This window comes from Paroedura picta, chromosome 5, assembly GCF_049243985.1.
Source record: "Paroedura picta isolate Pp20150507F chromosome 5, Ppicta_v3.0, whole genome shotgun sequence".
Lineage (NCBI taxonomy): Eukaryota > Metazoa > Chordata > Lepidosauria > Squamata > Gekkonidae > Paroedura > Paroedura picta.
In genome coordinates, this window is record NC_135373.1 from 56,018,514 (window position 1) to 56,044,751 (window position 26,238).

At 42.1% G+C, this 26,238-nt stretch overlaps 2 protein-coding genes across 8 annotated transcripts in view; one reads left to right on the plus strand and one right to left on the minus strand.

Moving 5' to 3' along the window:
* The window catches only part of CCDC146 (coiled-coil domain containing 146), an 82,659-nt gene that overhangs the window by 41,169 nt on the left and 15,252 nt on the right, over nucleotides 1-26,238 (minus strand). For 5 of the 7 annotated variants that reach the window (XM_077338065.1, XM_077338062.1, XM_077338061.1 and 2 more), the window contains exons 3-5: nucleotides 7,903-7,985; nucleotides 5,468-5,677; nucleotides 1,210-1,267 (exon numbers count right to left, since the gene is read on the minus strand). In XM_077338065.1, coding sequence (XP_077194180.1) covers nucleotides 1,210-1,267; nucleotides 5,468-5,677; nucleotides 7,903-7,985 — 351 coding nt within the window. Of the gene's footprint in view, nucleotides 1-1,209; nucleotides 1,268-5,467; nucleotides 5,678-6,715; nucleotides 6,879-7,902; nucleotides 7,986-26,238 lie in introns of those variants that run through there. The other 2 variants (XM_077338068.1, XM_077338067.1) reach the window with 2 other exon arrangements.
* Nucleotides 13,410-25,216, plus strand: FGL2 (fibrinogen like 2). Its single transcript, XM_077338060.1, has 2 exons — nucleotides 13,410-14,225; nucleotides 19,865-25,216. Exons 1-2 carry the CDS (start codon nucleotides 13,610-13,612, stop codon nucleotides 20,569-20,571), a joined length of 1,323 nt encoding a protein of 440 aa, XP_077194175.1. The 5' UTR covers nucleotides 13,410-13,609; the 3' UTR covers nucleotides 20,572-25,216.

A 26,238-nucleotide genomic window follows, 5' to 3' on the forward strand; every position in this document is an offset into this window, starting at 1 on the left:
ACCTCTAGCCCCCCCACCACAAGAAACTGGACCAGAGTAGGTCTATGCTGCTCCGTCCCCCTCCCTGCAGTTAAGCAATGAAAGTACTTACTTCTCTGGACTCCAGTAGCTTCCATGTATGACAAGTCTCAGCCAGTAAGGATTTGTACGGCCAAGGCCCCATCCCTTCCCACCTTCTCCAGGCCCATCACTAGCCATTTTGGAAGTGGGAAGGGTCAACGTGGCCAGATATGGTCATATCACCCAATATTTTTAATATTATATATAAATTAACTCCTACCCAATTGGCAAAATTGGGTTCAATTCTGGAGCCATCTGAAACCCAAGGGTTTCATAAAACCCTAGGTGAGAAAGCCTGCATTAGAGAAAGGCAGGAGTAAATTCTTCACCTCCAGTATTTTCCCAATTCACAATGTCCCTGTGGATTACTTTTTGACTACAATCTGCGCAAAACCCAATAAAGTGGACAGCATGAGAATGTTGTGCAGATGGTAAAAAAAAACATCTGCTCCACAGAATAAAAGCTCCATGCAGAAACAACCTGAGCCTGTATCTAATGGATATTGTATTATCATGGGAGTTCTAGCAATCATTCCTTCATTAAAAAAAAATTATTCACAAATGGACTGTTTTATCCATACAGGAAAATGCAGCTGTAAACAATTGCTGTAGTGCAACAATATCAAAATATCCAAAACAAAGTTCTGGGTATAAGCTTTCGTGCGTATACACATTGCAGATCATATGCATGCAAGAATGAAATTTTGTTGGTCTTAAAGGTGCCACTGGACTCAAACTTCATTCTGTTGCTTCAGATCAATACAATTACCCACCTGAAAATATCCAAACAATGTGCCAGTTCAGTCTGTGTGTTAGAGTAGTAGTAATGGTGCAGTAGGAAGTGATGGCTGCCAAAATTCTAAGCATAGTATTTCCTTTTTATGCTGTGGGTTTGACACCTATGATGAACCGTGTGCTTTACTTAGCCTTCTGGAGAAACCAAAAGCCCTTTCCTTATGAAGTTAGCACATGTAAATGAGAACAATATAAGCTATGTCAGAAAAAAAGCTTTACTTCTCTCTTTTGCAGTGCAATATAAGCCTGTAAATTCTGGAAATTCTTGTTTAGTTAATATGTTTTAGCTATATCGTTTTCTTATTTTTTCATTTAGCACAATGGATCCAAATTTGGAAACATGATCATACTTACAGTAGCTTTAGGGATCCTTTGATACTCTTTTTCTATGAGCATCTTGTCTTCTAATAAGCTAAAGAAATGGAAATTAGCACAGAAACAAATTCAGCTGACAGATGTCAAATATGCACACAGGAAAACAAATAGTTTATCACTGAAATGAAATATTGGTGAATGATTTAATAACAGGGATGTGTCACATTTATAGATTCATTTATTTTCATATCTATTTGTATATATAATGGTTTCCAATCTACTATCAGACTCTAGTGTGAACAAGAACCCAGGTAAGACTTATGTAGATGAAGAGCTGGGACTACATAGACAGAAGCATGCAGTTAAAGTAGTTTTATTTAGGTCTGCATTTAGTTAATTTTAATAAGAGTCCTGAGTTCTGATTTTTACATTTGGCTTTTATTTTTATGCATTTTATATATTTTTCAATACTGGAAACCACCTTGAGCTGTGGGCAAAAGAATGGAGGTAATAAATACCTTTAAACCGCCCGTGGCGCCATGGGCGCCACGGACTAAATAATTCACTAAGGGGTGTAAAGGTGGGATTAGTCCGTGATGAGGAAGGGTCCGGATTGGACCCTTCCTCACGACAGACTATCGGAGGGACCGCCTGCCGATTGGTCCCTACGATTTCCAGTTCCTCCTGGCCTGACGCGGCAAGAGGCGCAAAGCGCCTCTTGCCGCGTCACGCCGCCGACCCAGGGAGCCCCCGGCAGTCGCGCGAAGCACGGCTGCCGGGGGTTCCCTGCCTGGCAGGCTGACGCGGCGAGAGGCGCTTCGCGCCTCTTGCCACGTCAGCCCGCCGCCAACAAAAGAAGCTCGCCGCCGCCGACCAGCCCGCCGCCGCTACGCGCGGCTGGCGGGTGCTCCGTTGCCGGTGGCCTAACGCGGTGGGAGGCGCAAAGCGCCTCCCGAGGGCTCAGGCCATCGCCAACGGAGTCCGAGCTGCCTTTCCGCAGCCGCGCCCCCGAGCCTCAGCGGCAGCGCCAACGGCGGCCCCCAAGCCAGCCAACGCCGGCAGAAAACCAGCAGGAAAGTCTCCGCGTCAAGCCGCCGCCAACGGAGTCCGCCCTGCCTTCCTGCGCCCGGACCCTCAAGCCCCAGCAGCACCGGCGAACGCGTCCCCCAAGGCGGCCAACGGCCCACGAAACACAGCGCCAAAGCCTTGGGCGAGGGCCTGGCCAGCAGCCGCCTCTATGAGGCCGTGTTTCCTCCGTGCTGGCCGGCAGCAGCCGCGTCCCCCAAGCCAGCCAGCAGCCGCGGGACAGCCGGACCCCGACCTGTCTTCAAGAACCGGCGTCTGCGAAGCCGGCCAGCAGCTGCGGGACAGCCGGAGTCCAAGCTGCCTTCAAGAAGCCGCGTCCGCGAAGCCAGCCAGCAGCTGCGGGACAGCCGGAGCCCGAGCTGCCTTCTACCAGCGCCGTCCGCGAAGCCAGCCAGCAGCTGCGGGACAGCCGGAGTCCGAGCTGCCTTCCTGCAGCCGGACGCCCGAGCCCCACGAGCAGCAGCTGCGCCGTTCCCCGAGCCAGCCAGCAAACGGAAAAAAGCCTCGGGGAGGGGGCTGCCCAGCAGCCGGCTCTCCGGTGCCGCCTCTCCTCCGTGCTGCCCGCCCTCCTTGCCCACGCCCGGCCCCTTCACAGACAGGACCAGCGCGAATCCGGTGAGTGAGCCTGCAGTTCTATCTCAGCTTCGGGGGGAGGAGCGCGGGGCCGCGTTTCAAAGGAGCCTCTGGGACACAGGGTGGGCGGGTGGCAGCGTGTCCCTTACTCTTCCCCCTTTTCCCCTTTCAAACCCCATTTTTATAAATGGGCTTTGAAGCTAGTATTTTAAATAAATGTGTAAAGTCCACTTGTAAGTCCAAAATGTACTTATTTCCTACTTGCATGTTGTTGTTGTTTTATTCAGTTAACAGGTTTCTACCTACTCAACATTTCACTTTGCAAATTCAATAATTGTTAGATGTTTAGAAAGTCCCCCCCCCCCAGTTTGTGGTCTTTCTGCACCCCATACATATACCTCCCCTAATTATGGAAGGCTAGGGAACTGCCTCCCAGATACAAGATTTCCAAGAAAGGTTTGCCTCCTTGGGATGGACTCATATTCAAGATACATGAGTGCAGAAGGTTAGGGGAGAGTCTATGCATTAATTTAGAAGGACAGTTATATTTAAAAGTTTCTTTAAAAGGCATTTTAGCTATTAGGCAACCTTGATGTTATCCACTTTCTCTTATGGCGGCACAGGTGAAAGGAGCTGGTTGTAGGAAGAAAACTGGGAGTAAAACTATTCTCATTGAGATCTGATATATTGGGCCATGGGCAACTAGGGATAATCATCAAGCAGGGAAAATTGGAAGCCTATGGATCCAGACCAAATTTTCCTGCCTCCCCACTGACACTGCACAATAGCTGTAACTCATACCCACAACAGGAGTGTGCAGACATTTTTTATCAGGATTTTTCGGTTCAGTTCTATTGGATCTGAAAATTTTTGGGGATATCCGAAAAAAGCTGGATGTCATGGGTCAGCCAGCTGCCTCTTCCTCTGGAGATGAGATGGAGGAATCAGGAGCTGAACCAGTAGAATGCCTGTCTGAACAGCTGAATTTGGAGTAAGAATCAGCTAAAAAAGCCTCAGGGGGCGAGGGTTGTTCTTTCTGGCAGGGGACAGAAATCAGTTTGCCTCTCAACATCAGGGTCTCCAGAGCCAGCAAAGTGTTGCAGACGGAAGGTAGGATTTATAGCTCAGGAAAGCCAGAGGAGTGCGAGACTATTAGCACCACTTAGTCTTGGTTTCTGACACAGAGTTGATGCAGGACCAAGAACCTGAGTAATAAAGAACACCTGGTTTGAGCAATTAAGCTGATAGAATCATAGAATTGTAAGGGGCGATACAGGCCATCTAGTCCAGCCCCATTCAATGCAGGTTCAGCCTAAAGCATCCAGGATAAGTATCTGTCCAGCCGCTGCCTGAAGACTGCCAGTGATAAAAGCAAAGATAGGGGCAAAGCCTATTTGTAGAAGGATTTTTCACAGCCACTGTTCTGCCTTCCAAATCTCTTAGTAAAACAGAGTATTGTCTGTGCCTGGTTACTAATATAATGTTTAGTTACAGAGGAAGATCTTTCCTGTTACCTGCCTAGCCTGCAGACCTTGAGTCCTGGTCTTCCCAGCTTCCTTGTGCAAAATACTTGGCTCTGAGACCTATTGTGGATTGGTTAGCTAATTATTTTTGTTTATTATCTTGTTATCGCCTCTGGGTCTCTCAGAAACTCCTGGGCAGAGTAAAAGTCAGGCACTGGCCTGAACACAACAGTTGATTGGTTATCATTGCCTATGTGTGTTCTGAAGATCGTGTCAGCAACCGCCAGGCATAGTCTTTAATGTGACACCGGATCCCAATACCAGTAAAGTTTTCAGATGCGGGATTTTTCAGGAATCTCAAATTTTTCAGGTCCAATAGGCCTGAACTGACCAAAACAAACAAACAAACAAACAAATAAATAAATAAACAAACCAAAAACAATGACAAAATTTCAAAAAACAGCTGAGAGGCAGCTTAGTTGGGACTCTTTAGGTAGTCTCTTAAAACCAGGTCACCCAAAGGATCTCACAAAGAAGCTGATCCTGTGGGAAAACTCTCCTCACAGGTTCTGTTGGGACTCTGCTGGACAACCTGATGCCAAATATGCCTGAAAAATACTGGTGAGGTGTTGTTTGTTATATTTTTTTTGGAATGGGTAGACTCTTCTTCCCATTGTTTTACATTAAGTCCCAGTTTTGCTATGAAGAAATGGGTACAAAATAGCTGATGATGTGGCTCCTCTCAGTGCATCCCATTACCATGTCTCAAGCATAAGGTCCAGCTACAGATTCCCACCATGTTACAGTAAGGTTTCTGCAATTGGCCTTCACATGCATAAACCTAGGACTTTTCATAAACAATCATCAGGTTTGCTAGTTAATCTGGAGGGAAAAAATGTCCAATCCCTTTAATAGAGGCCTAATGGGAATTTACCAAGTGATGTTATTTACCTTCATATCATGAAAAGTTTCAGCTGCATATTTCCACATATTAAACCTCTATTAAAGGGACATTTCCTCCTAGGCCTGTTGGCAACTGGTTCAGCACAATCCATTGCCTTCTGTTTTTCTTCTACTTCCCCTCTCCTCTCAAGTGCATGTGTACACAGACGCCAGGGTCTTTAGCCTGGATGATACTTCACATACTTTGTAATGATAACGCCAATATTATTTACCTGTTCAACTTGTACTGGATTTCATACTCTCTTTCTTGAATTGCATTATACTCATTAAGATATCTCAGGTACTGCTGTCTCAGTTTGGACACTTCAGATGTGGATCCTTCTGGAAACTGGTCAGCCTTTTCCAGTTCCTGCTGCTGCTCTTCCACTTCAACAGTGAAACGTTTGGCATCTTGCAACAGATTAATCTCTGATGCCTGTAAACTGAAATAAAACAAAATAGTTGAGCTACATATTTAGAAAACAAAACAAAGTAAAAATGAATATTGTAAATCACATCTGAACTTCACCTCTCTCCCAGCTAGAGAGGGAGATGGGAATAGACAAGGGTCCCCCTTTGCTTTCTGTCACACTATAGCTGTATTGATTCTATGGTTTGATGTATCTCTGGAATATTTCCAAATAGATCCTTTCCTTTTTTCTATCATTTGACTTCAGTGTGTTTATTGGCTCTCTGCAGTCAGTAGTACCCACTAAAGTTTGAAGGGGATTCCCCTAAACCAGGGGTAGTCAAACTGTTGCCCTCCAGATGTCCATGGACTACAATGCCCATGAGCCCCTGCCAGTGAATTGTAGTCCATGGACATCTGGAGGGCTGCAGTTTGACTACCCCTGCCCTAGACCTTCCTTACAGACACTCAACTGCTTTCCCCATTAAAAGCCTCTTGAAGAGCAATGAATATGTTTAGTCCTGGTTATATAAATGGAGAAAAGTCTGTCTTTGTTTTTATTTGAAAGGTCACTTATGTGGGTATGACAATCTCGCCTTCTTTCCTCCCTCACATGCAGGATTTTTCCTTCTGTTTTCTTTCTTGCTGAGCAGCTCCTTTTTATTTTCTTCTTATTTGTATATTGTTGTCCCACCACTTTATTATTTTGATGTAGGTCCAGCCCACCTTCTGTTTTTGAAATGGCACACAAGGAGCTATTTATTTAACTTGGAGAAGAACAGGTCAGGTGGAATCAGGTGGGGAATGTGTGAAGTGGAAAGATACTGAGATAACTTCTCACAAACACCTGATAATTTGTTGCCAACAAGGTCTTTGAGGAGATACTTTCTTTTCAGTTTGTGCTTAAACTCTCAAGAATAGATTTCTGAGTTTGACTGACACCTAAAGTTTAGAAGGCAGGTACATATAACCAACTTTATATATCCTGTAATGGCCTTTGGCTATAAACAATAAAATCTAAATGGCTATAAACTATATGACTATAACCAAGTTTCCAAAATCCTTTACAAACCAGGATAACTCCTCTTTCTTACAAGCTATTTTCCTTCTTAACTGGGCAGGGATCACTTCATTTACTAGAGGCTATTCCCCTTTTTTGGGTTGAATGGTGCTTCTCCTTGATCCATTCATTTTCTTAGCCTCCTTCCCAGTCCACCTTCAGTGTTTAACTGCCTCTTCAGCTGTCAGTTCCCAACTGATATTGCTTAACTGACTGTCAATAGAATTCTGTTCAAACAGCCTGTCATTCAAAGTTATCAGACTCCACTAGGCAATAACATGGTGGGTCGAAGTGGGAAACTCCCAGCACTGCCACATTTTACTCACTTTCTGACAGACACGCAACCATGGCATTTGTTATGAAAGGAAATGTTAGTGCCATGAATGTACAAAATGCTTTACAGACAAATCAAATGACTGATTCCTGCACTGTTGAACTCACACTCTAAATTTTGAAGTGGGAGGACTGAAGACAACACAGAGAGAAGGGAGGACAGGACTATATACTTAGTTATCTGGATTATGGAGAGATTTTACTTCTTTTGTGTAGACAGAATAAAAGAGAACTTTAATATCTAAGGCTAGAATCTTCAAAACATGGTTAAATTGTATATGTAAGTAGAGGATTGTTGCCTTTGTTTTAATAGCTGGTAATGCTTAACATTAGAGCCTCTTGTAGCGCAGAGTAGTAAGGCAGCCATCTGAAAGCTTTGCCCATGAGGCTGGGAGTTTGATCCCAGCAGCCGGTTCAAGGTTGACTCAGCCTTCCATCCTTCCGAGGTCGGTAAAATGAGTACCCAGCTTGCTGGGGGGTAAACGGTAATGACTGGGGAAGGCACTGGCAAACCACCCTGTATTGAGTCTGCCATGAAAACGCTAGAAGGCGTCACCCCAAGGGTCAGACATTACTCGGTGCTTGCACAGGGGATACCTTTACCTTTACCTTTTAATGCTTAACATTGGTACTTGTGATGAAACAGACAGACCTTGAATGAAAACGAAGTCTATTAACAATATGAAAAAATACATGCAAGTTAAGTATATGTATCGTTTCTATGAAAATATTAGAGAACTGTTATGCCAAGACAGTCTCCCAGGTCTGTTCATTAGCCACAAACAAACACAAAACTTTTGAATGTGTGAAATGATTCTTTAAGGATTTACCAGGAGAACATACAAAAAAGCTAACAAATAACTTACCTTATTAGTGACTCATGGAGAAGGGTATACTTTGCCTTCAGCTCAGATACTCTGGTTCCAGGGATTTTTCCAGCATAAAATAACTGCAAATTAACAAAATTGACAATCATGAGTTATTTACGTTTTTCATGCTTTGTGAGGCAATCTTTCAGTCATTCAATGCTTGACAAACCCTTCCAATAAGAAAAATGCATAATAGGGAATGACTTCTGTAACAACTTGTACTACACAGGTCAATAGAAATGGAATTCTACATGAAGTCAAAATGGAGGTTATCCAGTAAATACAATTTAACAATTCATTGGTGTTCAAAAGACCCTAGCTACTGTTTGCAAATACAATCTTCTTCACTGAAAATTGGGTGAAACACAGAGGAGAATTGACAGGGCTGGGAAATTATTTTATTTTAAAAGACAAGAAAAGTTGACAACTATATAACATAAAAAATTCTTAATTTGAATATAAGAGTCACTGAAGAAGGTACAAAAACAAGTTAAATATTTCCACATATTAAATCTAGGAACTTGTTTTGACTTGTTTTAAATACAATAAAGAAATTGCCATTGTTCATCTTCTTCTTACAAACACAATCCAACAATTCACATCGAGTCAGGCAAATAATCTGCTATAGTTTTTTTAAATTATTTCGAAATTGGATCCTACAACTCTTTTCTGCTAACACCACCATGTTCTGCCTGTTTAAGAAATCTTCCACTAAAACAATGGCCATTTTTTCATTGGCAATTTGCTTCATGTTTTCAGACATTTTTCTCCAAGCTTTTAAAGTAGTTCTGTTCCTCGGTCACATTATCCGTGTTGTAAAAGATCAGGGTTGATTATTTTCACAACCATTTAGCGCTTGGTTCATAGTGAGCTGGGGGGTAAACGGTAATGACTGGGGAAGGCACTGGCAAACCACCCCGTATTGAGTCTGCCATGAAAACGCTGGAGAGCGTCACCCCAAGGGTCAGACATGACCCAGTGCTTGGACAGGGGATACCTTTACCTTTACCTTTATTCTTCAAGCTACATTTAGTTTCCAGTTAGTAGCAAAAGCCCATGGTGAGAAAATGGAACACCTGGTTGCCAAGCGTCCCTTCTACACCCGAGCACCTCTTTTGTGACTGCCTTCTCTCCTCTGTTCCCCTGGGTGAACTGGAAGAAATCAAAGAGGATGGGCAGGAGACTCGTAGCTGTGGGAAGCAGGATGAAAGTTATGAGGGGCATTTTCCTTATCTTGTTAATGTCCCCTCAAACCAGCGCTTCCTGGCTCTTCAAGTACTACAGCCTGGCATATGTGGGGAGAGCTTGGCAGAAGGTGGGCAGAGCCAGACTTAAGTGACAAACACTTTCTGCTGTTTTTGCCTTTGGAAATAACCCCTCTCCAGCCTTACATGTTGATCTAAAGGATTTACAAGAAAGTAGCCCACTGGCTTGGGTATTTACTCTTGTGTCAATTATAGGATGCTCTCAAAAACAAATACTAAAGCAGGAAAGATAATTTATTTGCAAATCACTTGGTCACTGACATTTTTAAGCTGCCCATGTGTGCTCACCATATCACGGTGGGGCTGGCTGCCCAATGAAAGACACTGGGCTTAGCCTGGCAGTAAGACAAGTAAGCCCTGGGGCAAAGGGTGGCTAACCTTGGTGCTGAATCAACAAACGCTCAAAACCCAAAGAAGAGAGACAGAAGATCAAAAAAGTAGGGGTGGGTGGTGGTGTATAAATATGGACACTCATTTGAGGCACCCAGCAGCTATGTCCCACCACCTAGCATGAATGCAGAAACTGTGTGGATCAGAGCCCTGAGTCCACCAAACATCCAAAACCCGCCAGGAGAAAAACAGATCAAAAAAGAAGAGGTGGAGGTTTTAAATGTAGGCTCTCAGCTAAGAAGCCCACCAGCTATACTCCACCACTTGGTGTGAGCAGAGAGGCTGGTGGATCAGAGCCCTGAGTCCATCAAACACCCAAAGCCCCTCAGCAGAGAGATAGAAGATTAAAAAAGGAGGGGTGGGATGGTAGAGAACAGGAGCCCACAGCTGAAGCCAAGCCAAACCTCTGACTAGGTGGCACACAGAGCCCTGGCCCAGCAAACAGACTATGGCTTAAAGAGTTGATCTAAAAAGGAGGGAGGAGTGTATGAATGCAGCCAGAGAAACCAGTAGTGAATCCCTCATTGCTCAACATGAGCAGAACGGCAAGATGCTGTGGCATATACAGAGCAAAGAGCAATCTTCTGCCCAGCAGACCTGATCAACTTCCTCCTATCTCCCTCTAAGTCTAACCTCTCCAATTTGCTGCATAATCCAATGAAGGGGGACTGCAGAAGTGTGCATGCACCTCAAAACTTATACCTTGAATAAAATGTTGTTGGCCATAAAGGTGTCAGCAGACTCAAAGTTTGTTTCCCAGGGTTGTTGTGAGGATAAAAAGGAGAGGATAATGAGGTAAGCAACTTTGGGTCCCCACTGGGGATCCAAAGGCAAGGCAGAAATTAATTAAATAAATAAATCCATATATTGTGAACAGATCAGTAAAGGGCTTTCATAGCCACTGAGATAGTCTAGCAAACCAACTAACAAAAAGCAGGCTTATTTTCACAGACAAATTATTTCGTCTGTCTTAGCTTGTAAGAAAACAATTCACTGTTGTTTATTCTGTACAGTTAAATTTAGTTCAGGTTAAAATTTGTCTTTAACATTTTTTCTTTATCACTGAATTTGGCAATGAATCTAGGCATCCAAGGCGGAAAGTTGCTTCCCTTAAGGAGAGTGTATCTATAGAAACCAAGTGAAGGAATGTTGAAGGAAGGAGATTCTTAAGCAAAGATAACAGGAAGAACACAGAAGACAAGCTCCCATTCCTAGATATCCCTGAAGGGGCCCATAACTTTTTCACTGTGTAAAGATTAAGAGAGTGTTTCCCATTTTGTGAACAGCACATGTTTTTAGAATGTACTGGAAAAGACACCGTTTTGAAAAGAAATAGTGGGTCTGAGGGAAGGTGATTACAAACTTGGATTAAAAGAATTGACTGGTATATGTTCCAGATATGGTGTGGGGAAAAGTTGCAATGTAGAGTTTTTACAACTCTAAGGTTTATAAACCTCCTGAAATATTTTTCTCAAGTGGACAGGAAGCTCCACATTGCTGAAAGACACATAAGTAGGGAATGAGTTATATCTTGTGAAGAGGCCACCCTGCTAAAACAGCAATGTGTGAAGTGGACCTCTTGTTGTCACCAAGAACATCCTTACTTGGAAATACATTCAGCTAAAATCCAACAATATTTACTTTCAATTGAGTCTTGCCATGTACTGTCGTCCCCAACGTCAAGCTTACCCTTCCAAATTGTTCCCCTTTCTTTATGAGTTTTCTCCAAGTTTTATGGCTCCATAAAGCCACCTGAGCAAGAAGAACAGCAAGAAGGGCTCCCCTTCAGCATGGTGTAATGGTTAAGAGCAGTGGCCTTGAATCTGGCAAGCCGGGTTTGATTCCCTGCTCCTCCACATCCAGCCAGCTGGGTGACCTTAGACTTGTCACCCAGAACAGCCTGATAGTGCTGTTCTGACTGAGCAGTCCTCTCAGACTCACCTAACTCATAGGGAGTCTGTTGTGGAGAGACAAAGGGAAGGCAATTTCAATCTGCTTTGAGACTCCTTTGGGCAGTGAAAAGCAGGATACAAAAACCAACTCTTCATCTTCTCCCCTCTGGTATTAGAATTTGGCATGAGCTGTGGTGATTCAATTAAAGGGGGATATTAGGAATGGGCACAAACTTCAAAATTCCAGTTTGGGGTTCAATACCTCCTGAACTGAACCAGAATTTTCCCAAACCAAACAGGCAGTTTGGACCTCCACAGCTGAAAGGGGGAGGATCACTCTGGAAGGGTTAAATGGCTGGCAGCTCAGCAGTTAGGCTGTAATGCAAGTCACTTCAGCTGTTCCTTTGACTGCTTGGAAGTGGGTAGGGGAGAGGAGTGAAACAGAGGAGTTAAATAGATGTCAGCCATTTAAGCCTAACAGCAGGCAGGCATACTTGCCCTGCTGTTAGATTGTAAGACATTTAACCTCTCTTTTATTTCTCCTCAATTGGAAGCAGAGGAGGGGGTGAAACCAGGGGATTAAATGGATTACAGTCATTACAGCCTAACAGCTGATGGGCTCACATACCCTGCTGTTAGGCTGTAATGTCTGTGAGCCATTTCAGTGGCCCCTTTCATTCCCCCCCTCTTGGAAGTGAATGAGAGTGAAATTGTGAGGCTAAATGGCTTGTAGCCATTTAAGCCTAACAGCTGACAGGCAGACCCACCCTGTCTTAAAAAGACACAGGGAACTGGACAAGATCCTGGGGAAGGTACTTTCTCTGAACATCACTTTGAGGGCTACAAACCAGGCCAAATTAGTGATGAATTTTGGTTCATGAACTAGTTTGTGCCCTTCCCTAATGATAGCACAGCTTGGCAGTCTGGATCTGGGTGACTCAGGTTCAAATCCTTACACTGCCATGGACACTTAACTGGGTGACCATAGGTCAGTCTTTCCCCCTCAGCTAAACCTACCTTAAAGGGCTGTTGTGAGGAGAAAATGAAGTAGGAGAGAACACTGTTATAAGCTGCTTTTGGTCCCTATGGGGAAGAAAAGCTGTTATAAATATCTTAATTAAGTGAAAAGTCACAGTACTACTGATGAGACACCTACACAACCTAACAGGGATGGTTCTATTCCACAATAAGCAAAGCTGCTCCAGACAATGCTATTCCCCCCATCAGTTGCTACACACCTAACATAAATATTGGAAAAACAATTGATCCTCAAATATTCTGAAATGTTCAGCTTGTCAGATGCGAGTAATCACCCCTTTTTAAAGATTCCTGAAAGAAAGGGATGCAATATAACTGATATAATTTTGTCCACCCCCCTTTTCTTTCTCTATGAAAGGAGCCCTCTGAGCAACATCTGATGGAAACAATCTAGTTTGATCAGGTTTCAAACTTTCCTTCTTTGTGGTACCCACACACATTTGTCTCCTGAGAAACCCTTGCAGATTATGGGGAATGATTTGGAGTATACAGCTCACATGGGGTCTTGGAAAGGCCTCTTGCACCTCATATGGACAAAGTACTCACGCTAGAACATACCTAACCGTTGCTGTGGGGCTAGCACAGGCTTGCAGGGAGTGACCTGTCTTTCAGTGAACATATCAACTATTCCTACCTTCTCAGTGAAGAACCTCTGCCGAAACACCCCACCGTTCTTTAAAATTCAGTTTTCAAGCCACTGAACTAAACACATTCTCTTTGCTGCTTATTGAGACTTTATTTTTGCAAAACCATTCCAAAAAAGAGTTCAAAGCACCAAGCATAGGAGTTCTTACTTTTAGTTTCCAAATGAAAAGCATACTGAAGAGCAATTAGAAAATTTTAAAAATCACATAAGGTGAAAATCTGCATCACTTTCAGCTTTGATTCTGCCAGACAAGTGCTGAAAAATCACATTTAATAAGGTTTTGGCATGTCCCACAGCAACCTACTGCACTCAGCTGTTAATATCTCTGCAACTTGTGATGCAATCAGTTCCCGCCCTTTTCCTAGAACAGTGCAGGCAGGCAGACTGATAATTCGGCAGCAGCAACCAGCCACCCAGTAGAACTGTTGCCGAAGCTTTGCATACTTCCTCACTGGGCTAGCTGCTCCAAAAAGATGAGGTTTGTTTTTTTGATCTTGCTCCAGGCAGCCGTGCTGCTTTTTTCAAATGGCTCTGGCCTGATGGATGATGGAACCAACAGTGCCCAAGAAGAAAAAGAGACTGATGCTTGTCCCATCAAGCTCAAACCCATCAGGAAATGTGCTGAAGGAGGAGAGGAATGCCTGCACCAGATCACCTTGCCACCAGTGACCATCCAGCTACCTTGGCAATTTCAACTGATCGAGCAAACCCTGAAAGAAGTAGAGAGCCTTAAGGAAGTGGTAAACAACTTGAAAAAGACCTGCCAAGATTGCAAACTGCAAGCTGATGACAACCAAGAAGCAGACAGTGAGTCCCTGCCACCTGAAACAGAGAATCCTTTGGACCACAACAGCCTACAAGACAACAGAGTGCAAGAACTGCAGAATAAGGTATCCAGGCTGTCGGTTAGCTTGAAGGATGCAAAGACCAAGATCCACTTGTTACAAGGTCAGCTGGAGCAAATGAACCTCATCAACATGGACAATGTGGAAAACTACGTTGACAGCAAAGTTGCCAATCTTACATTTGTTGTGAATAGTTTGGATCACAAATGTTCTTCAAACTGCCCAGCCGAACAACCAAATACAAGTAAGTCTGCTCTGTCTGCAGAGTTTCATGTTCTACTTGGCGCTATGTTTAATGTATTGCTTTAAACATATTAAAAACAAAAGGAAGGTCATGTTTTAGGAGGTGTTCTATCAATGTTCTTTGGAACTAGGAAATCTTGGGCTATGAGAAGGTCAACAGATTAGTAAAATGGAAGGCATAAAAGTGGTCTAGCACAATACAGCATAAGCTCCTTTTGGAGCAAGGAGACTTGTTAACTCAGCTGAGATCGATCCTAATATGTTGGATAAGAAACTGGCACAACTAAACTTTAGATGCAGACTTTCTTTCTAATCTGAGCTCCCTCTCCTGCTCAACATATTTTATTTCTTGTAGAACCTGTAAAACAGAGAGTGAGGCAGATTATGGGGGCAAAACTTATTGCATGTTTTATCGAACACAACAAAAGGACCTTAAGCTATGATTTTGAAGTTTAAGGGGCTAAGTGAAATTTCCTGTGTCCTATGAATGTTATGAACTCCTGTGAGCAACCCAATCAAGAATCAGGATACAAATACAACAAAAGCAAAACTTAAAACAAAACTATAAGAAGATATTTTAAATTTCCACTTAATATTTTAGATCCTGAATTCTTGGCATCATAGGTCTCTGAGCTGTCTCTAGTAAAGTAAAACAAAAACTCTTGACCCACTGAAGGGAAAAGGATCCATATTTGAAAGCAGCTATATGTATATGCTGCTGATGCAGACATGCAACACCTGCACTGCAACATTCATTTGGGCCCAGTGCACTGCATCCTTTGTTGACACATATCACATTGTGTATCTTCATTGGGGGCTACTAGTTACTGTTACCTGTTGCTTTGCACTATCCGCTTTCACAAGCCTAGAACTGGAATGGCAGCACCATCCTAAGCAGTTACAGCATTCTCAAGCCCATCAACTCACTGGCAGTCTTCAAGCAAAGGTTGGATACACACTTTTCTTGGATGCTTTAGGATGCTTTGGGCTGATCCTGCGTTGAGCAGGGGGTTGGACTAGATGGCCTGTATGGCCCCTTCCAACTCTATGATTCTATGACTCAATGGATTGGACTTTGGGCACTGGTGCCTGCATTCATCATGGCTTCTGGATAAAACTATCATTTCAGTTCAGAGAAAATATGTAGGAAAAAGGATTTTAGTGCTAGAAAGGTATTCTAACAGATATCTAGATTTCCTCAACCCTGTTGCTTTGGAACTGGACATCTGACCAATATTTCATGCATGCTTTGTCACTGCTATGCACCTTTACTTTAAAACATTGACTTCACAGCAAAATCACTGCCTGCCCCAATTTTACACTGAACTTTTGATGTTCACAAGAAATACAGAAAACCAAGCAAGAATATTATTTTGATCTGCCCTAGAAAACAATGAATAACGTGTCACATTATATGCATTTGGGAATATACAGACAGGTATACACTTACGATGGAGGACATAAATGATGTTTTACAGCTGCACATGCCTGAACCTCAGCAGTATTAATGTATCCCAAATGGACGACATGTGCTATACTAACAGTGGAATCTTGGCAAGATGTCATATATATATAAACAATGTAAAATGAAAGTTTACTTTGGATATTATTTCTTTCAAACCATGTCACTCTGAGGACTGTATTTAAAACAGTTATCGTCATCAGTCCCCCTCCAATGGGTACATAATCACTTTTGCCGGAGAAAAATTATAATTGGTGTAGATTTTATCTTCCAGCATAATTGTAATTCTTTCCAAAGATCATCTGAAACAGCTACAAGATGTGAAGATCAGTTCTCAAATATTCTGGACCTGACTTGAGTATCATGATACAGGGAACTGTCAATTACCTAATAATAAATTAATATAAAACAAAACCCCAACCCTGCTAAGAAATAGAAAACTTATTATGAAGACTAGTAAACTTTGTTAAAGAAAACTAGAAAAATGGCAAAGTGCTGGAACAGCTTCCTAGTAATGACTATTACCCTGATGGGCATTTCATACAAATAAGGCTATTCCAAATGAAATACATAGATACTCCTGAACTAAATCAGGATAGTGCACTAGATTCAAAGGGATTTGATACTGTTGGCAGTTTCCTGGTTTGTGTGTCAAGAGAATACTTAAAGACACTGTTTGAATGAACTAGCTTTTCCAAAAATTATCTCAGTGACAGATGAGCCCATTCAGACAGTTGCCAATTAAGTTCTACTACATATCTCACTAGCTACAATCAGTGTCAAGTAAATACAATAAAAAGGGCTACAAATCAAGTCACAGCTGACTTATGGTGACCCTGTAGGGTTTTCAAGGCAAGAGACATTCAGATATAGTTTATCAATGCTTGCCTCCTTGTCATGACCCTGGTATTCCTTGGAGGTCTCCCACCCTAATAGTAGCCAAGGCTGACCTTGCTTAGTTTCTGAGATCGGAAGATCAGGCTAGCCTGGGTTATCCATACTTAATTATTATTCTTAAAATCATGATTCATAGAGCCAGTATGGTGTAGTAGAAGAGGAAGAATATGCCAAGAAGAAGAATATGCCAAGAGGAAGAATATGCTAATATATGCCAATTTTATCTACCTGAACGAAGAAGAGTTGGTTCTTATATGCCACTTTTCTCTACCCGAAGGAGTCTCAAAGTGGCTTAGAGTAGCCTTCTCTTTCCTTTCCCCACAACAGACACTCTGTGAAGTAGGTGAGGCTGAGAACGCCCTGATATTATTGCTCGGTTAGAACAGCATTATCAGTGCTGTGGAGAGCCCAAGATCACCCAGTTGGCTGCATGTGGAGGAGCATAGAATCAAATCTGGCTCGCCATAATGGAAGTCTGCACTCCTAACCACTACACCAAGAGCTACACTCTTGGTAGCTACGACAAGGGTACACAATGTTTTTTGAACTTGTGGGTCCCTTTGGTATTTTGACAAAGAAAAAAGACCCAGATGACAAATTTGGCAGGTTGTGGGGTTGAGCAAAAATGTTCCCTTTGTGGAATAAGAAAGAAGTGTAGAAAAGCCTGAGGGGAACGAAGGAAGAAGGGAGAGGGGGAAATGTGTGCTCCAAAGAAAATTATTTCCCTATCTGAAACTTAGCATCAGTGGCTGGAAAATAGTAATAATGCCTCATTAAAAGAATGCTGCTCTGCATAGTCAGAGACCCTGTATCCAAGTGCCTCCCCTACTCCTCTCAAAAACCTGGTGTCACACAAACATTAAGAAGAAATTTAATTTCTTAAAAAAATTAAAATGTCTTTTAAAAATTTAACATCTTAAAGACTATTCTCTTCATTTTGTAAGTATATGGGTTTAGATCTTGCTCAAAGCCTCTGCTGATTTCCATCAGTGGAATGCATCTTCTCTCCTCCCTCCCCCAGCTACAATTCAGAATGCCCCACATGCTGTTCACGAGGGATGGGGGACCCCCAGAAATAGCATGAGGAGGAAGTCAGGGTACAACAGGAGCTGGGAAATAGACATCAATCACTCTCCTTGCTTGTACGGAAATCGCCTGTGGGTTCCAGTCCGCTGACCAAATGCTGCTACGACAGAATTATGTTCCACACAAGTGTTAAGAACATGTCATTTCTAAAGCCTGTATGCACAATATTCGTACCAAGTATACAGAGATATAAATGGGTTTATAATCTTCAGGAAACACCTGGAAGAAATATTTTCTGTACAAAATGAACTGGTGAGAGGAAGAAGCGTTATGTTCATGTTGCCCACATTCATTTCCACTGTAAAACCTCAGTGGTTATGCAATATCACTTTTACAGGAAACAACTGACATTCTCTTAAACTGCATCACATTCAGTGTCATAGTGTTAAATGCGCACAATAATATGCAACAGAAAGGAAAAAACAGTGATGTTCCTCACCTCTACAAAACAATAGGCAACAATAGCCAACTCTAAGCCAATCTCATAAAATATTTTTGTGTGTGCTTTGCAATGAGGTCAGTCATTAGTGCTGAGTAAGAAAGTTCTCAAATGTCAATGAAGCTGGAGACACCAGATTAAGTTGATAGCTGACACAGACCAAACATGATGGGAAAATTATGTGGACGGCTATATTTCAGTTGTACACAGTTAAGAGTCGCTTTACTTAGGAAATAATTTTAAGGATATTAAGCATTGGTAGAGTGTTAATATCCAGAAAGTTAGCAGAGTGCCTTGGTATGGCAATTAACGCAGCGGGAGGCAGAGTGCATGTGATCAGAAAGCAACAAAGAAAGACACGTTCACAAACGTGGTACTTACTAAGAACTATTTAATAAAGAACATAATACTACATACTTAGAGGTAAACATAAGGTTCCTACTCTAATCTAAATAGTTGGATGGAAAGAGATGCTTGAGGCATCTCCCTTCCATCATGTTGCAGGCTTGAGAGATGGAGGAGAAGGAGGAAGAAGAGACTGGGGAAACAGGAAATTACCCTCTAGGGATAGTTCAGTGATATCAAAGGTGAGTGGTCAGTGTCCTTGTCTATCTCACTAACGCTATGGTGAAGAGAGTTCCTGTTTACAGCCTCAAAAGTCAGGAGACATCGCACAGAAAGCTGTTTCCAACATAATCTCCAAAATCTGGTGTAAAAATTCCAGACTTACATAGGAATATAAGAATTAATTATATTATTTTTCAAAAAGCATTTGTTGCTAAAGGTCTAGGTAGTATATGTCAATGGATTCAATATATTTTATTAAAAAGGGGTACTAATGGAGATTCCTTGGTATGGATTCCGCCTTTTGGCCTGAACATGCTGGGTGCCTCACCATGGTTTGGCATTAGCTGAATTTCTGCTCTGTTCTCCCCTTCACCCATCTTTCTGCTAAATTAGTTACTACCTGTTTAGCATAAACCGTTGCCTGCTATTACATCCAAAGAGGCATTTGCAGTCTAAATCATGCCTGTGAACCAATGTCAAAACATGGAGTGTATGTGGGAGGAGGAGGAGAAAGGAGAAGCAGCAGCAATGGGGTGGTGTTGAGAGGCAGAAAACAATGAGGTTTGGAAAAAGAGCAAATGATAACAGGTGGGTCAAGGTAAGCAAAATGTACAGAAGGGAGAACTAGCAAGGGGGTTCCTAAACCAAGCCAAAACCTGTTCACTCTTTGGGTTAAATCTGCAATACAGATTTCTTTTACAGCATTGAAAAGCTCAGACTAGCCCGAGGTAGTCAGAGCTCAGAAGCCAAGCTAAGGAGGTTTGAACATGATGAGTATGTGGGTGGGACACCACTAAAGAGGAAGGAAAGGCAATGGCAAATGGCCTCTGCTTACCTCTTGCCTTGAAGACCCCAAGGTTCACTTTTATTCACCATTAAGTCAGGCAGGGCTTGATGGCATTTATTTGTTTATTATTTAAAGCATGGCAACAATTGGAAGGCAGGCGTATGCTTTCTAAATATGGATGCTTTGCGTGTTTCTAGGCAATTTGTTCCCTTTATTTTACACGTGGAACACCAGAAATCTAATTTTCTGGGACTGAAAAGCACAGCAACATGAAAAGAGTTTACTACTATGGAATTCTGGTTACTTTCTTTTAAATTATGCTGCTAGATTTAGATAAATAGTAAAAACGAACGAATGAAAAATACCTAAACTTCTATACTGTCTTTTCCTCCTTGTACCCAGTAATGCAGCTGATACAAAGAGATTGTGCTGATTATTTTGCCTTGGGCAAAAGGCACAATGGAATCTACAGAATTTCTCCTGATCCAACAAATGATAGCTTCGAAGTTTATTGTGACATGGAATCTATGGGAGGTGGTTGGACAGTGATCCAGTTTCGTCAGGATGGCAGCACAAACTTCAACAGAACATGGAATGAATACAAGAATGGCTTTGGAAACCTCAGCAGAGAATTCTGGTTGGGGAATGATAAAATTCACCTCCTGTCCAAAAGCAAGGAAATGCAATTGAGGATTGAACTTGAGGATTTCAGTGGAGTCAGAAGATATGCAAAATATGATCAGTTCTATGTGGCCAATGAATTTCTCAAATACCGCCTGAGCATCAGCGGTTACACTGGCACAGCAGGGGATGCCCTGCACTTCAGCAAGCGTTACAACCATGATCAAAAGTTTTTCACCACCGCAGACAGAGACAATGACAGGTATTCAACTGGAAACTGTGGGGCATACTACAGCTCTGGCTGGTGGTTTGATGCCTGCATGGCTGCCAACCTCAATGGCAAATACTATCACAAAAAATACAGAGGTGTTCGAAATGGGATTTTCTGGGGCACGTGGTCTGGACTTTCAGATGACTTTCCAAGTGGTTATAGACAGCCTTTTAAAAAGGTTAAAATGATGATCAGACCTAAGATATTTATGTTGTGAATTACAAAGGATTATTAAGAAACAGACGGAAATATTTTTCTTATTATTGGCACGTTTCCCAATATTTGAGTGCAATATTCAGTTTTTAAAAATGCTTTATTCAGTTTTTAAATATTTCTGTATAGACAAATGTAATATAATTCCAAAAGCACACTGCTGTTTTGCTTCTTAAATTCTGAATGTGCAGGCAACCATTTATAATTTATGCAGCAAAGAAAAAAAGTCATCTTAATCCATGTTTAGGATTTAATAGCATTTTGTAACAGCAATTTAAAACAATTCCACTATTGGACTGTCTTTATTGTTATTTATGCCAGTCATAAGCCTGCAAGCTGGGCATACAGATGAAAAACAAGCAGGCAGTTCTGAAGCCCCTGGTTTTAACTGTTCCCTTTCTACCCCCTCCCCCCCAGTCTTCAAATTACCATCAGCTTGCTCCAAAGCCAATGGATCAATGAAAAGATTATTCTGTCAAGTCACAACCAAATCATGGCGACTACATCCATGAGGCAAGTGGAGGTGGTCTGCCATTGCCTTCCTCTGCATAGCCACCCCAGCGCTCCTTGGTGGTCTCCCACCTTACTAACTGTGGCCGCCCCTGCTTAGCTTTCAAGTTCTGATGGTCTCAAGCTAAGCTGGGCAGGTCAGGCTATTATAATGGGCCAAAACTAATGTAAACACCCAAGTATTCTAGGAGAAATTATCTACCTTTGCCTGGCTATTACTAAAATACTTGCCATGTATATAATACAGGCTGCCTAGAGTAGATGGATGCATTCCTTTCTTCTGTGGTCAGCCATCAGGTTTCTTTCACATGAATTGTAACAAAACAACCCCCCCCCCAATCTATTAAATGTTATGCAGAATTCTCACTTTTTGGCAACACAATATTTTGGGACCACAACAAAGAATGCCGTCTACATTTTACAGATGAAGAACTGGAAGATAAATGTTTTATCCAACTGTAGCCCTAGTGTAACACCAGGGTTAATGCCTGCATAGTGTAGCCACAATCCAATGCAATCCTAGCTACAAGGATGATAACAGAAGAGTAGTTGTAGAAGCAATTGATAAACCCTTTCTTATCATCCCTAGCAGCTATGATGCCACATAATTTTCTTAGCTATGCACTGGAGGCATTCTAATGTAAATCAACATGGTCTAAATGTCACTACACTGTCACCTTAGAAGTGCATGCACATAGAAGCATGCCAAAAGAAGTGTGCACACAGTGTCACACTTTCCAGTGACTCTCCGCCTGCCTCCCACATCTTGGTTCAGCAATAGGCAGAAGCTAATACCCACAGACATAACCTTTCCAGGTCTACCTTAAGATATAGAATACCACGATGGGCCAAACACAACCAAGTAATAGAATAGGAACTGCCAGGCAGAGGGATTTGAAGCAACAGCTGGAGGGGGAGGTGATAAAGTCACACTTCATGGGCCAGAAATCTTTACACCTGCAGAAACCCTCTGATAGATTTAAGTTGCACAGTGAAAATCAATTCAGACATGCTAGCCTACTCTTTTATGTACCTGACAGTATGTTATAAAGCTAAAATTTAGATCTTAGGTCTGATATTGAGATTTCTTCAAACCCCAACTGCAGTCCTTACTCTGCACTCTGATGTGACTACTGTGCAAAAACTACTCAGGTCTTTTTTACATGCTGTGGAGAAAAGATGATACACGCAAAAACTTTTGATATATTCCTGGAATTTTTAAATACTTATGTCAAGTAATTCTCATTTAGGTGCAATCTGGCTGCTTTCAGAGTCCAAGGTCATGTTTATGCACTTCTGTTTTCTGCAAATTTGCCAGCCACCAAGTTATTTCAAGGGCAGTCTTTACTAATGGGAAATAGGGACAGCGACCCTGGGGCCCATGCTGGGGAGCAGCAGAACAAGGGGGGGAAAGAGGAAAAAGAGCAAGCTGTTGCTGTTGCTCACACCTGTCCTGTCCAGGATCTGCCTGCCTGCTCAAAGTAACAGCCACTCATGATTGCCCAATCCAGAGATTGGGCAACTAGCTCAACAGCAGCCTGTTCCATCCAGGACTCTGGCCACCATCTTCTAATGATGGTGACCACTCATCTCACACAGCGTGATGGCCACCCGTTGAATGGCCCTGGCAATGAAAGCCGGGGCACTGTATGATGACAGTGATTCTGGGATACCACCATGGATATTTGGGCAGGGTCCAAGAATCAGCGAGACTACCCCTAAGTGACCTTTGAAGAATGATACAAAGAAGCTACATGATTGTAATCAACTGTATAGCACCCTTGGTGCCTGAATTTTTACATTTCTTAATTGAGGCAAACTATTATTTAACTGTTTTCAGAATAAACAGTAAGAGAAATATTATCCATGTAAATACAGAAATACGATTAAAGAAACAGTATCTTTAACTGTTCAAATATATTTAGGATGATCATTATCCATGTCAATGACCAAAATATATTAATGTATAGGTACATATATATTATGAAAGGAGCTCTAATAGGTGGGACTGTGAATTAGTATCCTCTGGAATTTGACAATTTATGTTCATTTATGTTGGAAGGGAAGCAAATTATAATATTGAAAGGCTGTATAAATTTGCTTGAAAATGTATTGTGTTCTGATGGCACAGAGTGTTTATTAGAGATCAGTATTTATTATGTTTCCAGAAAACATTCAAGCATTACTGAACATGGGATGTAATGTCCTCTAAAGTTAATGGGAAACAAAACCCAACTGTTATTGGGGGAAATGTATTGCATTTGATGCAATAGACAGAGTCCAGTATTCTAGATAATGTCAAAAACAAAGGGAAATATATTAAAATATTATTATTAACAACCGAAATATTATCAACGATCACCTTAAATATCACTATATCTCAGTGTCCATTCTCTATGGAGCATATGGTTATTAGGGATACCATTTACCTATTGAGGGGCAGATATCTCCCACCCCCAGTTCCCATTGCCCACTGCTGCTCCAGAACAGTCTTTCTCAACTTATTTTTTACCATTGAGAAACCCCTGAAACATTCTTCAGGCTTCAAGAAACCTAAGAAGTGGCACGATCATGCTGAATATGGTTGGGAAGCAGAGCTGTGTACACACCAACCTCTTCCCACCCCCTCCAGGCCCATTATTGGTCATTTTGGGAGGGAAAGGCAGATCGACATGGCCATATATGGTAATGCACCCTGGTAAATGTTTAAAAGATATACAAGTAATTAAGTCCCGCCCGTTCAGGAAGCCCTTCTAGGGCCATCAGAAACCTCAGGGTTTCATGAAACCCTGAATGAGAAAGCCTGCTCCAGAGACTAGTGAAAGAAAAAACATCTGAAAATCCCAGTCAGCATGACAGCATTACATTAATTCCTAGGAAAAGCCAGAAGTGATGTTATACTGCTGTAGGAATTACCAGTAACTGTGTCCACTGGTTTATAGTGTCATGATGACAGTTCCTGGTTTTCCCTGGAAGTGATGTAATGCCATCAAACTGGTGGTAGCTCCCCCAAGTCCCCGTCTCCCCAAAATTCTTCCAGTTGCCAACTGTCAGCTGGCAACTCTAATATTTATCTACTAACTATTGTTATAGGGGCAAAAGAATGAGAACAAAACAGAATTCATTGGTAAGCTTGCAACTCTAATATTTATCTACTAACTATTGTTATAGGGGCAAAAGAATGAGAACAAAACAGAATTCATTGGTAAGCTTGCGGAAAACTGTGTTGTTTTCCATTTCTTTGACCTCTCTATGGATACCTCTATATAACAGATTTAAGCAGGCATTGTTCTTTTCCAATATCCTGGTATTATGTTTTTACTAGCAAGAAAGCCCATTGTAAAGCAGGAATGCAATGGGCGCTAGGATCCAGGGGACACCGGCAGGTGCAGATCTCTCTGTCTCTCTTTCTCTCCCTCTTGCTGCGTGTCTGTTGGTATGGCATAGCAGGTAATTAGGAGGGAAATAGGGCTGGTGTGCAGTTTGGGGCAGCTCTGTCTGTCTCTCCCTCCGTTGCAGCACGGGTGGCTCTCTCTGTGTCTCTGTCTGCCTCCCTTGCAGCAGGAGTGAGAGGAGGAAATGAGGGTTTGTGTGTGGTCTGGCAGGGCTCTGTGTGTCTCTCTCTGTCTCTGGCATGTCTGAGAGGAACATGGCTAGCGTCCAGGAAGGGAGGATGGGAGCTGTAGGGGCAGGGCCAATCAGGCTGCAGCGAGCATTGCTGGCTGCACCCTGATTGGCCCTATTCTAACTTAGACAGCCGGACACGTACCACCCCAAAGGCTGTTTCACAAATATATAGAGGAACCATGGATAAGGATGAAGGTCTACATATTTCTCTGAACAATCCTTAGCCTCTTCAGAGAACTATAAATTCCAAAATACCCAGGTAGGAAAACAGGTCTATGTATACCTAAACCTTATTTTTTTCATAGTAAGTTATTTTCTTTTGCTTTTATGGAAAATGATTATGCAACTTCCTGTAAATGACACTTCTTACTGAGCAAACTAACTGGCATATTGTTTAGTATTATTTTTATGCTTGGTGATTAACACATGATTAATTTGCCTAGGACTAAGACACAGTCTCATTGCTTGGATTTATTTTTCTTCTTTAGATGTACAATTTCATTATCAACATCTAAAAAATAAAGTGTTTATTTTTGAAAAAAAATCAGATTTGATATTGGCTTAATATCTGGGCATAGGCAGCCCTGTTCATCTCTCCATGAGCCATGTACAGACCCTGTTTAATTCCCAAGAGAGAAACTAACATTTGTCTGCCAATGCAACGTTTGTTTTAATCTCCTGTTTTAATTGACCTTGGTGCTGCTTTGTTTAAACACAGCAACCCCAAGATAGTCTGCAAACAGAAATAATACCTCCATGGGTTTTTTTTTTTTGCTTCTAAATTACTTAAAACATCAGGCTCCGTATTGTTTTTATGAGAAAACAACTATTACCTTCATTCAGTTTAGTAAAAGATGCACTCTTTTCATTATATGTTGCTCAGATGTCACATCTGCTACTACAAAGAGCTGGATATTTTGTCCAAGCTGCCATCTTAATCCAAAAATAATCCTGGCTGTGAAACTATCAGCTTTATGAGGCCAGATGTGAATACCTGACTTTTAAACAATCACCAATACTGGCATCAATTAACTTTATACAGACTGAAAAACCTTCTTTGCTTGGGACAAAGACTGAGTAATTATAGTTGCGTTTCAAAAATATCTAGACAAACTCCACATTACCCCTTTGAACCTAAAACTATTGGAGAGCAGAATGTTTAGAAAGTACAGAGAATTACAGCTGCTTTTCCTGAGAACTCCCAAGAGACTGCCACTAAGTACAAAACACAAACTCTCCAGTTCAAAATGATCATCCAAGCACACCCTGATCTCTTGGCATGAGTTGGTCATCATCATCAATTGAAAACCAGCACAACACAGCTCAAGTCCCATGATGCCTGTGGGTGGGCAGTGTTGCAAGAGGTTTACAGATCAGCAGGCAAGCACATCTTTTGCATCCCAGGTTCAGTCTCTGGCATCTAGAATGAAAATGAGTAAGCCAGAGTCTGAGATTTTGAAGAAATGCTGCAAATCAAAATAAGCAGCCCTTGGCAACATGATTTAAATCAATATAAGGCAATAATTTGAATCAC

What these genes read in the sequence shown, in the direction of transcription:
- FGL2 (XM_077338060.1), top strand. Translation starts at nt 13,610, where the DNA reads ATGAGGTTTGTTTTTTTGATCTTGCTCCAGGCAGCCGTGCTGCTTTTT. An exon ending in AGCCGAACAACCAAATACAA is followed by an intron (nt 14,226 to 19,864) that starts GTAAGTCTGCTC and finishes CCTTGTACCCAG; the next exon opens with TAATGCAGCTGATACAAAGA.